Below are 20,485 nucleotides of genomic sequence, written 5' to 3' on the forward strand. Positions count from 1 at the left end.
TAGTATAATGAAGAAGAGAGCATCAAAAGTGAGCTGAATAAGGATGTATGTGATTGCCTATGTGTTGCAGAATTTATTTTCACATCTTAAACATGTAGACTATGGGGCAAAAGAGGATATTAGTGGGTGGTATTTTATTTTAATTTTACTTACGGGTTCAGTTTCCGGGTGTTGAATGATAAATACACTGAGATAAAGTTACAATAATTATAATTTAATCTACTTGTAGTTACTTTTTTATATATTTTTTTTATTTCTGACTGCTGACTTCATGTCAGATCTTATATGCCAGCTAGAAAATATAAGCTTCAACTAAGAGTGTTTTTAAAAGGCACGTTAACTGTGGAGATGTGCTGCTCAATATAATGAGAGTAAACAAAAAATTTTTATGAACTGAAATTGTTTGTACATGTGTGAAATATCCCAAAATGATCAAATGTGCTGCCTATCGTAATTATTTCAGCAGCACATGGTTATTATAGGATATGCAGTTTCAGGTTTGGCTGCAAATCTTTTGGTTGGGTTACAGGAGTAATTGTTCATATGTGCAGATGGTGTTGCCTGTGTGATATTGCACATCAGAGTTACAGTTTGGTAGTAGGTCTTTAAATCAGACTACTTGGGCGGGGGCGTTTTAACAACATATCTCATTCTTATCACTATTTTATATGCAATATAGCATAGCTGATGCTAAACAGGATGCCAGTAAAGAGGGTTGGTTCCTCTTAATAACAAAACAATATGTTTTCTCACCTGTAGGTGGCCTTTAATTTTAATGTAGGTAGCTCAGGCTTTATCTGTACATGTTAAGATTGTGCCCTCTTTCCCAGTACAATGAAGGTGAATGGACTTCTGTTTGTTGTGCTCAAGAGATTGAAAAATTCCAAAAGCAATGCTCTGGTTACTCCAGATAATTCATTAGAATTCTTCATTAGAATTATTTCTTTGAACATTTCTCCAGTGAAACTGTCCACAGTAAGGTGTGTGGATTATCCTGTGTAACCTGTGACATTGCTTTTAGTAAGAGAGACTTCTTTTTATTTCTTTTTGTTTTTAAGTGCAATTTTTAATTCATTGCAAACTACAAACAAAATTACATTGACCCCTATTTAATTGGATGGAGGCAGAAATGTCACAGATCAAAACCTTTGCCAAAAAACTATAACTACCTGCTAGACAACACCAGAGGGAAATCAGGAAATATGCTTTGGGATTTAGGTGAGATGAAGTTCAAAGATTCACAAAATTTACAAATCTTAAGTTTTTGTCATCTGAAAAAAAAAACCAACCTTGAACTATAGAGAACTAACTTGGTGATACTATAACCAAAATCTCAGTCTGTCTTCAGACCCATTAATGTACCTCCTATCCTGACAGCATCTGTGCCATTCCTAGGAACCATTGGTATGTCTGTGTTGTCATTACAGAAGGAGACGACATGAAATTTGACCCCTTCGGGACATCGGCCCTCAGCACCCTTGCCAGCTATGACTGGTCAGACCGAGAGGAATGTCTGCCCGGCGAGGTCAGAAAGTCACAGGGCTTTGAAGGAGCTTCCCTTCCATCTTTAGCGCCAGCACAGAGGAAGGAGCTGACCTTTGGCAGCACAGAGAACATCACAGGCAGCTCCGTAGCAAAGATCAGCACCACCTTCCCCACTGAGGATGGCTCATCCACAGATAACAAGTTTGAAGCCTTTGCTGATTTTGGCTCTGGCGAACAGGGAGGTGTCGATGATGAGGACGACTTTGGGGACTTTGCAAGTACTGTTTCTGAAAAGTCCGACTCGCCCCCCGCCACTGCTGAACCTGGCTCAGAGGGAAACCAAAGTGAGCCATCTGATGAGTTTGGAGCCTTCCAGGGGGACAAACCTAAGTTTGGCAAGTCCGACTTCCTCAAAGCCAGTGCTCAGACCAAAGTCAAGTCCAGTGAGGAGATGATCAAGAACGAACTGGCGACCTTTGACTTATCTGTTCAAGGTGAGTCACAATCATCATTTTGACCCCAGTATAACAATTTGTTTCACTGATTTATCTATGTGCAATTTCGACTCTGAGAACATTTGATTGGCAGTTTTTACTTTGACGTTTTGTAAACCAATTCATCAACAAGAAAATTATTAGCACATTTATTGATAAAGAAAACAGTCATTAGTTACAGCCCTAAATTAGTTGTTAAGAATGTACACCGATCAGCCAAAAGATTAAAACAACTGACAGGTGTAGTGAAAAACATTGATCATATTGTTACAATGCAATGTTCTGCTAGGAAACCTTTGTTCATGTGGATGTCACCAGACCTAGTTCACCTCCTCAATGCAACAGCACTGCCTGTTGGCAGTAACCCTTTCAGCCAGACAGTGCACCATGCCACACAGCAAAAACTGCTCAGGAATGACCTAAGGAATGTGACTAAGAGCTCAAGGTCAACCTGGCCTCGGAATTACCCAGATCCCAATCCAATTGAGCATCGATGGGACATGCCAGTCCCCTACCTCGCAACTCACAGAACATAAAGGATCCACTGCCAGTCCATTGATGCCAGACACCACAGGACCCCCCTGAGATCTTGTGTCCATGCCCCAGCGGGTGAGAGACCCCACCGGGTATCAGACTCGGCTCTGACTTGTCAAGCATGGACACAGGACCTCTGGGGTACGGGAACCTTACATGGATGCTTAAATTGACACCCAGAGCTCTTTGTCACATTCCTCTGAGCTTTCCTGAGCATTTTTTGTGGTATTGTATGGTTCATTTTCCTGCTTGGGGGGCCACTGCCGTCTGTGAGGCAGTGTACTTGGTCTCCTACGGTGTCTGGGTGGATAGTAAATGTCAAGCGGCATCCACATGAATGCCAGCACCCAAGGTTTCCCAGCAGATCATTGCATTGTAACAAGGTAATCATTGTTATAGCTGTTTTTTTTTTTTTTTAATGTTGTGGTTGATTGGTGTATATATAACATACCGAAAAATGCTTCATAGTCAATCAGAACCCAAAATAATGTCCTTAAAATGGTTTATAAAACCAATCTGAATATTAAACAGAGAAAAGCAGCATATGCATATGTACACAATTGAGAAGCTTGAACAAGTGAATGTGTGCATTTTTGCTTACCAGCTAATTTTCTGTAAATCACTTGATTCACTTATTAGTTTCAGCTCAATAATGTGATGGAAATGTTAAAATAGTGACTAAAAAGATTACATGCACTTCATTTACACTATGACTCTACTGGCTGACTCAAAGCCCTCAGCCCTAAAATGGCGCAACAACACTCTTCAGGCATCTCCTCCCTCCCCATCCCCCATGTTGGGCTCATCAGATCTGTAATAAAGCTGTCACACATTAGATGGCAGTGTTGAGATGACAGCTCTGCTCTAATGGTAGCGACTGGTGAGATGGATTAGCAGAGGCCGACAAATCCATGAGCACAAATTAACCGTATCCACTGAAAGGCTGTTCGTTTTTTAACTGCTGTTTGCAGGTGTCATGTTCCACGAATAATTTATCAGCCTTTCCTGGGCTGTGATAAACGCCCATTTGCCCCGTAGATTTATCTCCCAGTGCTGGATTTAATTTGTGTGAGAAAGAAGGCTTTACCTTCTCTTCTGCGCCCAGTGGAACAGTAATCTGATCATAGTGGGATTTGTGGGTGGTGGGGAGGATGACGCATGTCTCTGTGGGTGGTGGTGGAGGGGGGGTAGATTACCTGTGTCTGGACAAACCACACACATGCACACACTAACTGCCAGCCCCACTGGAATAGTCTATGTTTGTTGTTGTACCCTGCCAGGATTTGTCCGCCTGTGAGTCCCTATGAATAATTCATACCTGCATATTTGTGCCTCTGTTTTGTACGTAATTATTGTTTGTCGTAAATTAAGTATTTACTCATGTGGTCCTTGTCCAAGAGGAATTAGCTGCAACAGAATGAAAGTATGATGATTGCAAACAAACAGGTGCATATCTCAAAATGAGTCATCGCCATGGATTACTGAACTGATATAGAGGAACAAAATAAAAGTTTATATATGTTTGTGCTTCTCACTAACATATTAAATCTCTCTTCTCTCCATTGTCTTTCCTCAGGCTCCCACAAACGCAGTCACAGTTTGGGCGACAAGGAAATTGGGCGTTCACCCCCGTCTCCGGCTCCTGAGCAGCCCTTCAGAGACAGATCTAACACGCTGAGCGAGAAGCCTGCCCTGCCTGTCATCAGGGACAAATACAAGGACCTGACTGGGGAGGTGGAGGTGAGGAGGGTCCAGTGTTAACCACGCTGCATGTTAACGCTGTTATCACCCGCCAGATTTCAGCACAATACTCATGACTGTGAAAGGCAACAAAATGCAGACATTTCCTTCTGTTCTCTTTCCTTTGTGTTCATTTGAGATAATTTTTGCTGTGTTGTTGCAGGAGAGCGAGCGTTACGCGTACGAGTGGCAAAGATGTCTGGAAAGCGCTCTAGAGGTTTGTATTTGTTTGCGTCCTGTGTCTGACCTTGTCCCACAGAGAGACTTAATTGTGAGAGTGACAATACAAATGTAGTAGAATAATTAAGATAACTAAAACTCGCTGAAATGTTTTTCAACCTGAGGGCATTTTTCTTATTAGGTACGCTCTGGGACAAATCATTTTCTTTCCCCCTGCAAGCACACCACTACAATTTCGTTTTAAGGCCATTTTAAAGAGTCAAAAATCGAAAAAAGTCTGCACACCTGAACATCTGACAGGTGTGTCAGAAGGAAACTTGAACTTGAATTTAACTGAAATAACTCAAATGCACTTTATCGCCTTTCACGTTTTGAAAGATTGTAATGAGTAAATATTCCAGAAATAACTGAGACAGGGTGTGAGGCTTTTTTTTTTTAAAGATGTGAAAAAATGCAAATTATCTTGATTATGTCAAACACAGAAAAGGTCTCTCATAGCCAAAAACTAGTCCTTGTCAAATCAAACTTTAATTTGTTCAGGAGAGCCTGTCAGAAACAGCGTAGACTTACAGGCTGAGTTGAGAATTGTGACCAAAATGTATATATAGCCCCTTTCCCACTGAACAAAAAAACCCCACTAACATTCGGCTTTTATTTTTAACAGGAAAGTTACAATCAGCACTCAGTCCTGTGACACATGTCTTTGCAGTAGTCACAGGTATTTTACAGCTTCAGCTTTAATTGGCACTGAACGGCAGTGATGGAAATATGACACCCAGGTGGACACGCTAATTTTAGCCCATTTGACGGCACTATGCAATGACAGGCCGCTACAAAATACCATTCATCTCTGTCCAAGCAGTTCTTGCAGTGACTTTGAGAGAGAGACCAAAAAGGTAACATATATAAAAAGTAGTAACATTATCACTGGCCGCCATGCTGCTTGTTAGTGCTCACTAACTTGTTTTCTGACCTGTCCAAGACTCTGAATGTGATACACCACAAAAAAAAAAAATAGAAAGGCATACTCATCAGCTGCAGAGTCATTTTCCTGCTTTAAAAATACCTGCATACATGCACTAATTTTGGTAGAAAATGGGTTCATGTGTTCACTATATGCTGTGTCATAACGCTGTCTTCTGTCCTCCCACATGAAGGTCATCACCAAAGCCAACAACATCCTCAACGGCATCAGCAGCTCCTCTGTCTGCACTGAGGTCATCCAGTCTGCTCAGGGCATGGAGTACCTGCTGGGTGAGAAATCACATACCACACACACACTCATGCTCACACACCACCACAAACAAGTCAGGCTGTTAAAGAACCCCATGTGTGGCCTTACACCCTCTGAAGGACAGAGTGGACAAGATTAAAACAAGCTCAGGTGTGATGGCTTATCTCTGCCAGGTCCCACTCCCTTATTGTGTTTCTCTGCTTTTAATGAGCTACGAGTGGCAAGCATGTTACAGCAAGAAACTGAACTGAAGTGCGACTCCCTGAAAATGGAACAGAAAGAACAGCAAAACGTGTTGTTGTGATTTTTGTTTTTGTGTATTTTCTCTGACAGGTGTGGTGGAAGTGTATCGCGTCACCAGGCGTGTTGAGCTGGGCATCAAGGCGACAGCTGTGTGCTCCGAGAAGCTGCAGCAGCTTCTGAAGGACATCAGCCGTGTGTGGAATAACCTCATGGGCTTCATGTCGCTGGCCAAACTTGCTGTAAGATGCTCCAAAAATATATATAAATATGCTGCTATTATCATCCAGATATGTTTTAACCCGTCAAGTGTTAAGGTAACACACATGATGATAGAACACCGCGCGTCAGTTTGCAATTAAAAGGCTGCCAATAACATAATGAAATGTTAGTGAATCCAGTATTGTCAGTCCATTAGCTTAAATTCAATGCGTCATCGAGCTGGTTGGGATGATAGGCTGGTGTTCAGATCAAAGCGGGTGACAAGGACTTTATAGATTTATTTATCCAGCTGTCTTCTGCCGTCTGTAAAGCAGAAACAAGACTGTCCTCATCAACAGCAAGAGCAGTATCTCGAAGAGGGAGAGAAAGAGGGAAAACAAAATGGAACTAATGTTTAATTGAAGCATGCAGGTAGCTTTCTTAAAAGAAAGAAATATATTTATGCTGGTTGTGTTTGGTTTTACTCCACATAGCTGAAGTCAAGCAGAGTCTTTATAAAATGTTGATGATGCTCAGAGATGTTTACTGTACGATTTGTTCTCAGTGCTGTTATTATAGGAATAGAAATGACTACATTTTGCCCTGCGGCAGGAAGTCAAATTTGTTTGTGTGTGTGTGTGTGTGTGTGTGTTTTTGTGTGTTTAGCCTGATGAAAGCTCCCTCGATTTCTCCTCCTGTATTCTGAGGCACGGCATCAAGAATGCCAAGGAGTTGGCTTGTGGGGTGTGTCTGCTCAACGTCGATGCTCGCAGCAAGGTTTGTGCAAACACACACAGAAAAAACATTGGTGGATACATTTTTACATAAATATTCGTACACAGCGAATAACAACTGACATTTTTTTGACTTTGAAACGTTTTGCAGAACAAAGAAGAAAGCACTATTGGACGTCTGTTTAAACGAGTATGAGACATTCAGCTGTCAACCAAATCTCATTTCGCTCTTTCCCACTGGGGGCCTCGGGGGGCCTATTCTCCTCTTACCCACAAGCCCTGCAGGGGGCCAAAGTGACAGGATTCACTTCTCTCCACTGCTCCTCTCTCACAGTCAAACAACAGTTGTCTGTACAGACACACACTGCAACAGAGAGAATCAGCCAGAATCACATTTAGAAACTTTAAAAGGTGGAACAATCCACTGGTTGTTAAACCACACCCCTCTACGTGATTGTTGCCATGCCTGTCAAACTTTGGTTACCACATGGCACATATGTTCGTAATGACAAAAGCAGCTTGACTTTGTAAAGCAGGGACTCAACTTCAGTGACTTAACAGAAGGAGTTCCATCATAAGTATGACCAGAAAAAATATTAAAAAACAGTTATCCTGTTCTAACATAATCATATTTTATAAGTATTAAAAAGAGCAAGAAAGTCTGCTGAGGATGGAAGGAAGAGGATGTGGATGGGTCAAACAAGCAGTGGACTTTCATCTACGAGACTGGTGTCTGTGTCTCATGTTAAACTAAATCTCAAGGAAGTGAATTTGATAATGTAACATAGTATGTCAACATGTGTCATTTGGCACATAAGATACATAACAAATGTGCTTATTTTAAGTCTAACCATGATCTTTTTTCTAAACCAAACCACATAGTTTTGATACAGCTGTGACCGTTTCACGTATTCCACACATTTAAAGTGCAACCGTTAACGGTCTTACACAAAATATTCTGTGTCCCCTGATGGGGTGCTAATTTAGGAAAATGCTCTTGTTGGTCATTTTCTGAGGTATTAACATACAGCCTTGTGTGTCTCTATGGGTTGGAGGACTCAGTTTAATAAATTGCGACAAAGAGCTAACATTAGCCAAAACTCTGAGAGGAACTGTTTTAACACAGTACGTAAATACTACGTAGAGGATATGCTGTTGCAATTTAATGTAGCCTACAACTTCACATAATAATGTACTAAGTTACTCAAAAGCTGGCTTCAGAATTACCTATCAGTTACTAACTTTACTGTAGTTAACCAGATATTTTTATGATTGCAGCTGACTTTAGGTGAGTAAAATATGCTGTCAAAAAAATTCTTAAGATGTTTGATCCTTGTGTTTTGGATTTTGATAAAGCAAAAAAAAAAAAAAGATACCGCCATCCAAAGTCTTTTCATGCTGGTCGTCTCTCATGGGAAACTTGTGTGCATCAAACATGTGTGAAGAAATCCAAGGGTTGACAGGCCTGACACGCCTAGTTATGGTTGCCAAGCTATGACTGGATAATCACCATGAAGAGGAGGGGTTTAATAAACTGTCCCAGCTTTTATACGAAAGGATGACAGCAAAAAAGTAGGTCTGAGGATATTATTGTACCCTCTTGAAATAAGTGAGAGAGGAGAGTGGTCACTTTGGCACCTCAGGGTGGGTTCTTGCTCTCTGGGATTGGTTCTTCAAGGTCACAAAGGTTGTCACTTTGTCTTGGAAGGGTTTCATTTTCTATTCTGTCGCCTCTATCTTGAGGTAACTGCTCACCTCGCCAATTCCATCTAACAACCATTGGTGCTTTTGAAAAGTGTTCAGTTATTCACTCCGACTGGGGCGCTACGTGCAGAATTGCTGTATGTCTACCTCGTTGCCTACGGTGGCTGTGCTTTCATCGACGTGGGCCATTAATGGCATTCTCGGACCCTGCGGTTTAGAGAGCAGGATGGTGGTGCTGATTGTTTCTCACGTTCCCTCTGCTGCTCAGCCAGAAACAGATGGATGGTCCAGGCAAGATACGGCTGACTGAGAGGCATCTCGGATGCGAGCAGATGTGGCTTAGTCATAAGCAGGGAGTACAGCTGACAATAGACCTGCACGCACAAACACACTCTCTCAGCTCTCACTCTGGTGTGCAGAGAGGCAGGCTGAAATTAATGCAGTTTTATTTTGTCTCTGTGCCACAAGCATGAGATTAATAACCCATCTTTTAATTGCATTTTTGGCAGAGCCACACTAGTAAGAACGAATAAAAGCCAAGTGGAGAATAGCATCCCCTCAGAGGATAATGAAGTGAAAGAACAGCTTTGGCTACAGCAGACAGCACTGATTGTTGCATTGTCCTTTAGTGAAGAGCTACTGATTTGTTTTTCAACCAAAGGTAGTGAAGGAAATAGATGTAGATGTTTTTCAAGGAAATTTGCAAAATAAGAATTTCATTGCTGGTGCTTAATTTGTGCTGTGAATCTTTCAAAACATTCTGTGAAATTTCTTTTCTATCTATTGGCACAAAGAGACCCAAAAGTCATTTTGTGAAATTCAGTAAGAGTCTCACATTGTTGCGGTTGGACTGATAATTTTGGGATGCCGTAGTAGTGCCGTCTTGTCATCAGGTCAGGAGGCAGCAATGGGCATCCGGCAGCAGCTTCATCGCTGTGTGTCACTCAAAGGCAGCAGCAGTTATGTTTTATCGTGAGTGATACTTTTCAGATAATGATGCTCCAGCGCTAAATGATAAATGCTAATTTGAGCAATTACAGGGAGAAGCACTGGAAAGGATTTTAAGTTGAATAATTTAGCATTTCTGGCTATATATATTAATGCAGTTTTCTGAAGTGCCTTGAGGATTTAGACTGAATATTCTGTGTAGTTTTTGCTTGAGGACATATGACAGCAGTGCTAACAGAAGTTTGTATCCAAGCTTTGTCAGTATTTTCCTGAAATGTTCCCATTTCCTCAAATTTTTAGTCTGTAAATCTGTTGTTTTTTTTTTTGGTGAACCATCTCTTGGCACAGCTTGCTGTATTCTGCCTCAGGTTTGCAGGGTTCCTGCACTGTTTGGGTGAAACCAAGCCTGAAGAGATTGTGAACTGACAAAGAGTCTGAGGAAAAAAGTTCAAAAGTAAGGCACAAATCTTTGTAGATTTTCTGGATGTTTTTCCCAGTATATAATATTTCTTAGCTAATAACAAAACCAGCTGCTGATGTGTTTTGGTCTCAAGTGCTGCTGCCATTACTGCCATTTACTCTGACAGTGAAAGCAGAGATGTTTGGGTTAATCACGGTCAGCAGTAGTCGCCCCCTCTGACAGACGAAGGTAGTCTGTGTGAATGTGAAAGTTATTCAATCTGAAATTGGTTGTGAAACATGCTTTGGTGGAAAAAACAAATATTAATGTGTGGCCTCTGTCTGACCTCCACAGTCTGGATTTGACAGTGTTGTGTGGAGTGAGATTAACTAATTAAACCCAGCAGGAACTGCTAGTTTATGATTTAAAATGTCAAACTTCACAATTTGTTTCATTGTCATCAGAAGAAATGCACAATTGAATAAAAATGCCAAAAATAGCTGGATCTATGCAGAGTGGCAGCTCATCATTGGCTAGTGTAGGCATATCGCTTGGTCTTTAGCAGTTCCTAAATTCAGTTATTTAAAGGTCCTTTTTTTAAGATTTAGGGGGATTTAGTGGTATCAAGCAATGAAGACTGCAGATTGAAACCAGCTGAAACTTCTCTTGGTTAGAATTCCTTCAGAGTTCATTGTTCAGGAGGTTTTTACCAGGAGCTGAGTCATGCGCAGAGGTCTCAACCTCTAAAACAAATGGACCTGGTGATTAAATCCAGTAGAAATACTGAATAAAACAGTTTCACCTTTCATATTAGTGTTTCTACGATGCTGTTTGATATGCTGAAGACGGACCACTAGCCCGCCCCTGCTAATGTGTGCTCACCTTTTTTCTCTGATAACTTCGGATCCAAACATAGAGGAGGTTTTTACTGGGAGCAGAATTATCCGCAAAAGTCACTTCCTATCCAAACCTAACCAACACTGATTTAAACTGGTAAAAACACTGAATAAAAACAGTTTCACACTCTTGTCACAGAGGGGCTGCAAACTACGGTGGCCAAAGTGAAAACACGAATGGCCCTATCTAGAGCCAGCATTTGGTTTGTCCATTCTGAGCTACTGTAGAAAGATGGTGGTACAACATAGTGAAGAGGACGAGGACCTGCTGCCCCGCTCCCTGTTTCTGCCAGTATATTCCCCTAAATCCTACACACTGGACCTTTAATGGAAATGTGTGAAAGTAAAATTGATTCATAGATCTAAGGCGTGTGGGTTTGTTGTTGGAGCAGCTGAAAGCAGCAGAAAAGACATCTCGCAGTCTGTTAAAACTGGACCAATTTTTTTTTTTTTTTTTCTCGAAAGAATGATCAATTGTGGCATTTGATAACCAGATTTTCAACATTTACATAGCTGGTTCTATGGGATCTACTGGACAGATTTCCTGTGATAGACTTCACCGATTTACTATGAATTTACTCAACACTGACTGACACCTTCAATCAATTTTATTGATCGATCAAGGTCCAATCTCTTGAATTCTGAGATGGAAAAGGTGCAGGAGCCCTCGGGGATAATAACTTGGATCTTTTTCATGTTTTCACTCACATATAAACTGGGAAAAGGGAGAAACTACTGATCTGAATGTTTGCTTGCTTCTCATTCTGTGCACAATTTTCTTTCACTGGGCTTTGCATGAACATGCTGAATCCTCTTGTGTTTACAGGCAATGACTAAAGACAGTGACAAGAGGTTAAGGGTAATTATGCCTCATTTCTTTTTGATTCTTATAGTGTAGAAGTGTAGAAAGCCAGGCAGTAGATACAGGGTAGTTTATGATATATCTAACCTAGCTCAGTCTGAATCCCTTAACATGCAGCTTCAGAGGTCAGCTGAATTAGTAGAGTCATAGTTTAATTGCAGTAGCTCCAGCTTAAAAGCATGAATACTCTCATACGTGTTTCAGAGTGGAGTGGAGAGGCTGCTTGTCTAAAAGGCTTAATAAAACACAGCATCTGTCTGAACTAAATTGGCCCACATTCATACAGGTGAAGTCTAAGAAAGAGTCGGAGTGTGTAAGAGAGGGAAAGGCTCTGCAGTGAAAGGAGCAGTCATCAAGTGTGTCTTTGTATGTCCACCCTTTCATATAGAATCCTCTCCCTCCAACGTTTTCCAGCTTTGGCAGTCGTAAGTGCAGGTTTGTGGAAACAAGTAGGCCAGGGCACAAAAAATCTCCGAAAGGAAATCGCTCTGCTTGTGAAATGTGAGTGTGTGAGAGAGAGAAAAAAAAAAAGCAGAGTAGAAATGTGTCATTCAGTTTGCGTGAGAAAGCCCTTCATCCAGCGGGAGCATCTGTGCTGCAGACTGCATTCAGGCAGGTGGAGATGTGTTTGACTTAATGGTGTTCTGTGGTGGTGTGTTTTGTATGCAGTTGTTGCTTTCTGCATGCGTCTCCCCTCTCCTTCTGTGTGGGAGGCTATGACTCACTGCACATGACTCATTCCTCTCTCCCAGCTTCGGCTCTCAGTATTTCACCAGGGATGCAAACTCTTAAGCAGCCCATCACACACATTAGCATCTCCTTATTGCACACACACACAGCACTCAAGTGGGGATCAGATTGTCACATTTCATATTCTGAACAGCTACAGTGAAATCACATCATTAGAGTTTTAACATGTCTGACGAAATTCGACTTTTTTTTAGCCACAAAGGCAAATCATATTGTGACGCAACAACTTTGGCTTACGACTGGGGAGATTGTTGCCCTTTTGTCTCTCGCTAAATTAATGAATGAAACCATATTTGCTGTTGAGGAGCATGGACAGTGATGGCATATTATGCTATAGCATTACATTTTTTAAGGCTACCTATACTATGGCAATTTTTATGTAAAAATATACTATGACAATTAAAAAATGGAAGACTATAGTCTGACATTTTTATAGCATATTATACTATGGCATTTTTATGACTTTTTTGGCATACTTATGCTGTGACATTTTCATAGCTATTTTTAGCATTCTACACAATGATATTTTTGGTATTCTGTAGCATGACATTTTTGGCGTATTATACCATGACATTATTTTGAACTTTTTAAGGCATAACATTTTCAGAAATTTGAGACATTATTCTGACATTTTTAGAACGTTTTTTTGTGTACTATACTATGACATTTTTATATCCAGATACAATGGCATTTTTTAACCATTTTTTTTGTTGTACTATAGTATGACATTTCAATAACTCTTTTAGAGATACTATGACATTTTTATAACTTTTTTTGCATACATCAATGGAAAACTAGACATTTTTAGACATACTCTACCATGACATTTGTATGGCATACTATACAATAATATTTTTCATAACTTTTTAGGTATAGTATACTTTGACATTTTAACATTTTTTAAAGGCTTACTATGCCATTACATTTTTGTCATTGAAAAGTATATTTTTTTCAAGCATACTATACTATGATTTTTTTTTTTAGCAAACTATAATATGATATTTTAATGGCATACTATACGATGACATTGTTATCATTTTTATTTTTTTTTTAATTCACTTTTTTATTGACATTCTGCATCAATTTTGACAGAGACATCCATTTCAGTTATCATTTTTAAAGGCATACCATGATATGACATTTTTTCATGGACTACCATACTTCGCCATCTTGACATTTTTGGTATACTATACTATGTCATTTTCATAACTTTTTTAGAATACCATGGTATGACATTTTTTGTCACAATATATTAAGACTTTTTTTAAGGTGTACTGTACTACATTGGCTAGCATACACCTGTTGTCACGAGGAGTGCCCTTGAGGCATTTTCATAACAACCAACTTGGTTAAAGCTAAGCACTATTTTCTGACTCAGATGGTAAAAACAGCAACACTCATTCACAGACATTAATTGCTACAGTATCACAACTGATAAATGCCCATGCAGACTGTTAGTATTTGTCCATTGCTTGGCCCTGCGCCACATTTAGTTGCGCATATTGGCTCAAATTACATCCATTACTTCAATAACGCCCCTTGAAAATCAGTGAGCTTAGAGATGCCAGACAACTTTGCATTTTGTCTGCCCATGTCTAAATTATTTCTTGTTTTCTACGATGTGTTGGGAAAAGCTCTCTGGCCATTTTTCATGTTCAGCTGCAACATTTTTCCCAGGTTGTTTCCTCCATTCACCACAAAAACTGCAAATATAGCATCACCTGATTAGACATGCAGCCTCAAGGCAGTGGTTGCATGAGATTGTCTTCATGCATTCATGCTTGTCTTTCTTGATTTGTCTAATAAAAGAGGACAAAGTGATATAGCAACATGCATTAAGATGTATTTTGTATCAAAAGGCAGGGTCTATAATTTATGGCTAAAGCCCCAGCATCTTGGTGTGTGGGCCAAATTTAAGTGTTTTTTTTTATCATACATTAGAATCTTGTTTACTAAATAATTCTGTGTGCAGCTCACTGCTTCAACACACACGTAACACTGCATTTTGAATGTGCACACAGTATAGAGATGCCTTGCACTGTACCTTTTCTAAGGTCTCTTTGTATCTCTCAGTGTCATGTGGTGTACAATTTGTATTCCACCACAATAAAAGAAATACCAAAACACTGTCTTATTTCCACAAGTCTCAGCGAGAGCTGAAATGTGTCACAGGATGTTGTTTCCTCGTGGTTTGAATTTGAACATGACGGTATTCTTTTGAAAACATTGAGCCTCATGCAAGAAAATATATTTGAACAAATTTTCTGTTACTTTTTCCTGTATAGAGGATTTGTTCTTGTTTTGTTAGTACCCACACATTTTGTTTTCTTATTTTTGCTTTTCTCTTAGGTAAAAGAAAATTTTAGGAATGGTCCAGAGCACTTGTACCAAGATAGGAGAAAAACATCTTGCTTTCCCAGTTCACAAATTGTGTGTCCAAGGAAATATTAAATTTATATGGAGTTGAAGAGGAATTATAATGACTCAGGGCTAAAGGGTTACTACTAAACCCTGTCTTTTTATCCCAGTTACTGTAATTTTCTGTTTCTTTGGGTACCACTGCTGACCAAACTGAAATGATGTACATTTACTCAAGTACTTTACTTGAGTACAAATCTGAATTAACTTTTACATGACTTGAGTATCTTTATCTCATGCCACTTTCTACTTCTACTCCACAACACTTTAGAGGGGTATATTGTACTTTTCACTCCACCACTATTATTAGATAACTACTTATCTAACTACTAATTCTGATTTTTTCTCACAGACCAAAAAAATAAAAATATACAAGTGCAGCTCAGACAATTTTTTGATTAATTAGAAAATTAATTGGCAACTATTAGATTTGTGTAAGTCATCTTTTATGCAAAAAAAACCAAAACATTTCATGATTCCAGCTTCCTATATTTAGGAGGAATTGCTGCTTTTTCTTCTAATCATTTTAATAATTTTTATTTATTACATTTATTTAAACCTTTTTGTATGTGTACTTTTACTTTTAATACTTAAATGCATCTTACTGAAATCAAATTTATTTTAAGTTTATTTAACAGTTGGCCTACATCATTTTTACTACTGCAGCAGTTTTTTCTCTTCTTCCAGCCTTTTTTGGTGTTTAGCTCCAGTTTTCTTTGCACACAGCACAAAACCTGCCCTTATATTGTGTTTAGGGGGCATTACCTATGCTAATAGGTGATTTATGATCAAGTGGGATTCAGCATTGAGCACACCAGAGCAGATTTGGATGGTTAAGAGTTATTGGTGCATCCAAAGTTGACTTCTCTTATTTTTCTCCTTCTAAAAAATTAAGAGAAATTTCAAAGAATGTTGCTGCATGAGGCTCATTGTTATTTTTTAAATTTATTTAGACTCTTTGTTTTGTACCTTTTTTAGGTTTGTATTATTTATATGCTGTGGATTTAATGTGAGAATATGAAGTTTTCCTAGCAGGTATTGCATGCTTGCAAACCGTTGTGTATAGAAATCCCTTACTTGCCAGAGGCTAATTTTCTCATGCGTAACTTGGCTGAAATGTACAGCGGGGTCACATAGATATAAGCTGAACTGTATACCCCAGCGCTGCTCTTAAAAAAAAAAAAGTAACTCATGATGCAAATGAGCGTTGGTTCCCATTTTTATTATTCAAACTTAAAATAATAGGATAATACGTGCCTGAAAAATAGTATTTGTGTGCTGGTAGTGGTTCTTTTAGTCCAGCAGTTGGCAGAACACACTACAACCATAGAGGAAAGGCATAAGAAAGTGTCTCGTTCCCTGTCCATATCTATCCTTCTCCCTCCTGTGTGCACAGATGGGTTTATTGTCTCTGTAATTCAGGTGTCTAATATCTCACCCTCTCACTTTGACAGGCCTTCAACTCGGAGACGGACAACTTCAAGCTGCTGTACGGGGGCCACCAGTACCACGCCAGCTGTGCCAATTTCTGGATTAACTGTGTGGAGCCCAAACCCCCCGGCCTCATACTGCCTGACCTGCTCTGAGCTCTGGGCTTTGGCTGCCATGGTAACGGAGCACGGGCTAATCAACATCAGATAGGTGGAGCAACAACAATGAGCCTTGCGCTGCACGGGCTGTCACCTTGGACTGAGAGTAGGGCATTTGAAGTCACTGCAGCCCTCTGTATTTATTTATTTTTTGTTCTCTTGTCACGACTCAGCTGTCTCTTAGATCTGGTAGTCTGTAAACATTTAAAGTTTTTCTATGAATATTTACCATCTATGGTGTTGTTGCTACCCTTTTGTTCTTCTGCCTGAATTACCTAAACATCGTTCAGCAAGGTAATTTAAATCAGTTATTAACTATGCTTTTAAGAGATGATTTCCATTGGTTTCACTGCAGACAGAAGTCAATATTACTAAATAATCACAACTCTTATTTAAATTTTTAGGTGTGCAGTATCATTAAAACACTGGAGAATGGAGACTAAAACATTTTGAGTTTTTAATGTTGCTTGTTGCTTTGCGGCTGTTTGAGAGGGTTTTTATTAATGACTCTCTTTGTTCCCACTGAGCCAGAGCTGTTGAATCATAAGCCTGTTATTGTACTTGAATTGTGTTCATTGGTCAGGTCTTTTTGACAAAACTCTGGCTGTTTTGGTTATAATAGGAAATCTGGAACATTCAGAGCAGAGGAGGTGCTTTACCTTTTTCTGAAATGTGTTGAATGTGTTTTTATTGCAAAGTTGAGGAGATTTCAGCACCTTTAAATTGTGTATTTTATAGGAGGAAAAATTTGTGATTTGGTGACTTGAAGGGAGTGATGTTAATGGTTTTGTTTTTGTGTCCTAGTGTTGTGCACAACCGGCGCTGAAGGTCTGGAAGAAGTTCATTGATTCTCAGTCAGTGATGCAGCAGCACTTTTTGTATATTACAGTGTCATGCTGTAGCACCGTAGTGATTACTAACTGTAATGTGTATGTGTTGTAAATAAATATGCATACAGTTAATTTAATAAGGCCAGAATTAGTTTTTCACGATTGCTAAGACATAGTTCTTGAAACCTTCGACCCTTTTCTCTAAACTGTAAACACAAAACCCAGTTTTCAAACTACATTCACAAAACCTCTGACTCTTCCTGCAAAACTGAACAATTGCCTCTGTGCTCAAAACCAAACAATCTTGTCAAATCATACCCCAAGTCAATCAAAGTTTAAAACACAAAAAATGGAAAACACAATGCTCAGGACAGCATCATCAGGTGCTGGGTCCGGCCACGGGACTTCATCCACATAACAGGACACATTCTCTCTGGCCAGGGAACGGGAAAAAAATACATGGCGTGCCAGATCCAGGCTTGGCATGCCTCCTCACCATTGTCAATGTCCCAAAAAAAGCTGAAAACCGCATAAAAAAGTGTGCCGAGGCACACCATAGCATAGAATGTTGCAAAAACACCATGATGTGTATTTTCGAAAAAATGACTGAATATGCCATAAGTATGGCGAAAAATTTCAAACATAACGTCCCTAAAACAGCATGGAGAGACACGCCATAGATTACAATATTGCAATAAGGGCCAAAAACACCATAATATGGCAAGTCGAAAAAACGGCCAAAAATGCCACACTATAGCATGGCGAAAAAATTCAAAATATGACATGTCCCAAAAACAACTGAAGGCAGCACAAAATAGCCAGCTGAGACACACCATAGCAAAGAATGTTGCAAAAACGGGACAAAATTCCAAACTATAGAATGTCAAAAAACAACGGAAAGTACCAAAGAAAGTTAAAATATAGCGTAGTATGTTCCAAAATGCCATGATATAGCATGTTGAATGAACAACCAAAAATGCCATACGATAGTATGGGAAGACATGTAAAAGTATGACATGTCCCGAAAAACACCTGGAAACAGCTGAAAACAACATGAAATAACGTGGCAAGACACGCCAATGCATAGAATGTTGCAAAAATGGCCAAAAAACACCAAACTAATGCATTTTGAAAAAAGGACCGAAAAGGCAAGGCTATAGTATGACAAAAAATGCCAGAATTGACATGTCTCAAAAACAGTTGAAACAACTCAAAACAGCATAAAATAGCATGGCAACACACGCTATAGCATAGGATTTTGCAGGAACGGCCACAAACACCAAAATAATGCATGTTGAAAAAATGACCGAAACGGCAAGACTATAGTATGGCAAAAAATGTCAAAATTGCCATGTCTCAAAAACACCTCAAAACAGCATTAAATAGCGTGCCAACACACGCTATAGCACAGAATTTTGCAAGAACGGCCACAAACACCAAAATGATGCATGTTGAAAAAATGACCGAAAACGAAAAGCTATAGTATGGCAAAAAATGTCAAAATTGACATGTCTCAAAAACACCTCAAAATACCTCAAAACAGCATTAAATAGCGTGCCAACACATGCTATAGCATAGAATGTTGCAAAAACAGCCAAAAACACCAAAATAATGCATGTTGAAAAAATGACAGAAAAAGCAAGGCTATAGTATGGCAAAAAATGTCAAAATTGTCATGTCTCAAAAACACCTCAAAATACCTCAAAACAGCATTAAATAGCGTGCCAACACATGCTATAGCACAGAATTTTGCAAAAACGGAAAAAAACACCAAAATAATGCATGTTGAAAAAACTGACCGAAAGGCAAGGCTATAGTATGGCAAAAAATGTCAAAATTGACATGTCTCAAAAACACCTCAAAATACCTCAAAACAGCATTAAATAGCGTGCCAACACACGCTATAGCATAGAATATTGCAAAAAACAGCAAAATAATGCATGTTGAAAAAATGACCGAAAAGGCAAGGCTATAGTATGGCAAAAAATGTCAAAATTGACATGTCTCAAAAACAGTTGAAAACAACTCAAAACAGCATAAAATAGCATGGCAACACGCGCTATAGCATAGGATTTTGCTAGAACGGCCACAAACACCAAAATAATGCATGTTGAAAAAATGACCGAAAAGGCAAGGCTATAGTATGGCAAAAAATGTCAAAATTGACATGTCTCAAAAACAGTTGAAAACAACTCAAAACAGCATAAAATAGCATGGCAACACACGCTATAGCATAGGATTTTGCTAGAACGGCCACAAACACCAAAATAATGCATGTTGAAAAAATGACCAAAAAGGCAAGGCTATAGTATGGCAAAAAATGTCAAAATTGACATGTCACAAAAACACCTCAAAATACCTCAAAACAGCATTAAATAGCATGGCAACACATGCTATAGCATAGAATGTTGCAAAAACAGCCAAAAACACCAAAATAATGCATGTTGAAAAAATGACCGAAAAGGCAAGGCTATAGTATGGCAAAAAATGTCAAAATTGACATGTCTCAAAAACACCTCAAAATACCTCAAAACAACATTAAATAGCATGGCAACACACGCTATAGCATAGGATTTTGCTAGAACGGCCACAAACACCAAAATAATGCATGTTGAAAAAATGACCGAAAAGGCAAGGCTATAGTATGGCAAAAAATGTCAAAATTGACATGTCACAAAAAAACACCTCAAAACATCTCAAAACAGCATAAAATAGCATTGCGAGACACGTTATAGCATAGAATATTGCAAAAACGGCCAAAAACACCAAAATAATGCATGTTGAAAAAATGACCGAAAAGGCAAGGCTATAGTATGGCAAAAAATGTCAAAATTGACATGTCTCAAAAACAGTTGAAAACAACTCAAAACAGCATAAAATAGCATGGCAACACACGCTATAGCATAGGATTTTGCTAGAACGGCCACAAACACCAAAATAATGCATGTTGAAAAAATGACTGAAAAGGCAAGGCTATAGTATGGCAAAAAATGTCAAAATTGACATGTCACAAAAACACCTCAAAATACCTCAAAAAGCATTAAATAGCATGGCAACACATGCTATAGCATAGCATGTTGCAAAAACAGCCAAAAACAGCAAAATAATGCATGTTGAAAAAATGACCGAAAAGGCAAGGCTATAGTATGGCAAAAAATGTCAAAATTGACATGTCTCAAAAACAGTTGAAAACAACTCAAAACAGCATAAAATAGCATGGCAACACGCGCTATAGCATAGGATTTT

At 39.1% G+C, this 20,485-nt stretch overlaps 1 protein-coding gene across 12 annotated transcripts in view; it reads left to right on the forward strand.

Annotated features, from left to right (window-relative positions):
• The window catches only part of synrg (synergin, gamma), a 47,026-nt gene extending 29,655 nt beyond the window's left edge, over window positions 1-17,371 (forward strand). For 8 of the 12 annotated variants that reach the window (XM_088079081.1, XM_088079082.1, XM_088079086.1 and 5 more), the window contains 9 exons: window positions 1,428-1,979; window positions 4,090-4,253; window positions 4,417-4,470; window positions 5,591-5,687; window positions 6,001-6,149; window positions 6,775-6,885; window positions 6,994-7,032; window positions 11,617-11,649; window positions 16,275-17,371. In XM_088079081.1, the coding sequence (XP_087935207.1) occupies window positions 1,428-1,979; window positions 4,090-4,253; window positions 4,417-4,470; window positions 5,591-5,687; window positions 6,001-6,149; window positions 6,775-6,885; window positions 6,994-7,032; window positions 11,617-11,649; window positions 16,275-16,406 (1,331 nt within the window). In that variant the 3' untranslated portion in view covers window positions 16,407-17,371. The remainder of the gene's footprint in view (window positions 1-1,427; window positions 1,980-4,089; window positions 4,254-4,416; window positions 4,471-5,590; window positions 5,688-6,000; window positions 6,150-6,774; window positions 6,886-6,993; window positions 7,033-11,616; window positions 11,650-16,274) is intronic. The other 4 variants (XM_088079085.1, XM_088079092.1, XM_088079083.1 and 1 more) reach the window with 3 other exon arrangements.
• The last annotated feature ends 3,114 nt before the right edge of the window (window positions 17,372-20,485 follow it).

This window comes from Plectropomus leopardus, chromosome 6 (genome assembly GCF_026936395.1).
Source record: "Plectropomus leopardus strain MGB_pleo_1.0 chromosome 6, ASM2693639v1, whole genome shotgun sequence".
Classification (NCBI taxonomy): domain Eukaryota; kingdom Metazoa; phylum Chordata; class Actinopteri; order Perciformes; family Serranidae; genus Plectropomus; species Plectropomus leopardus.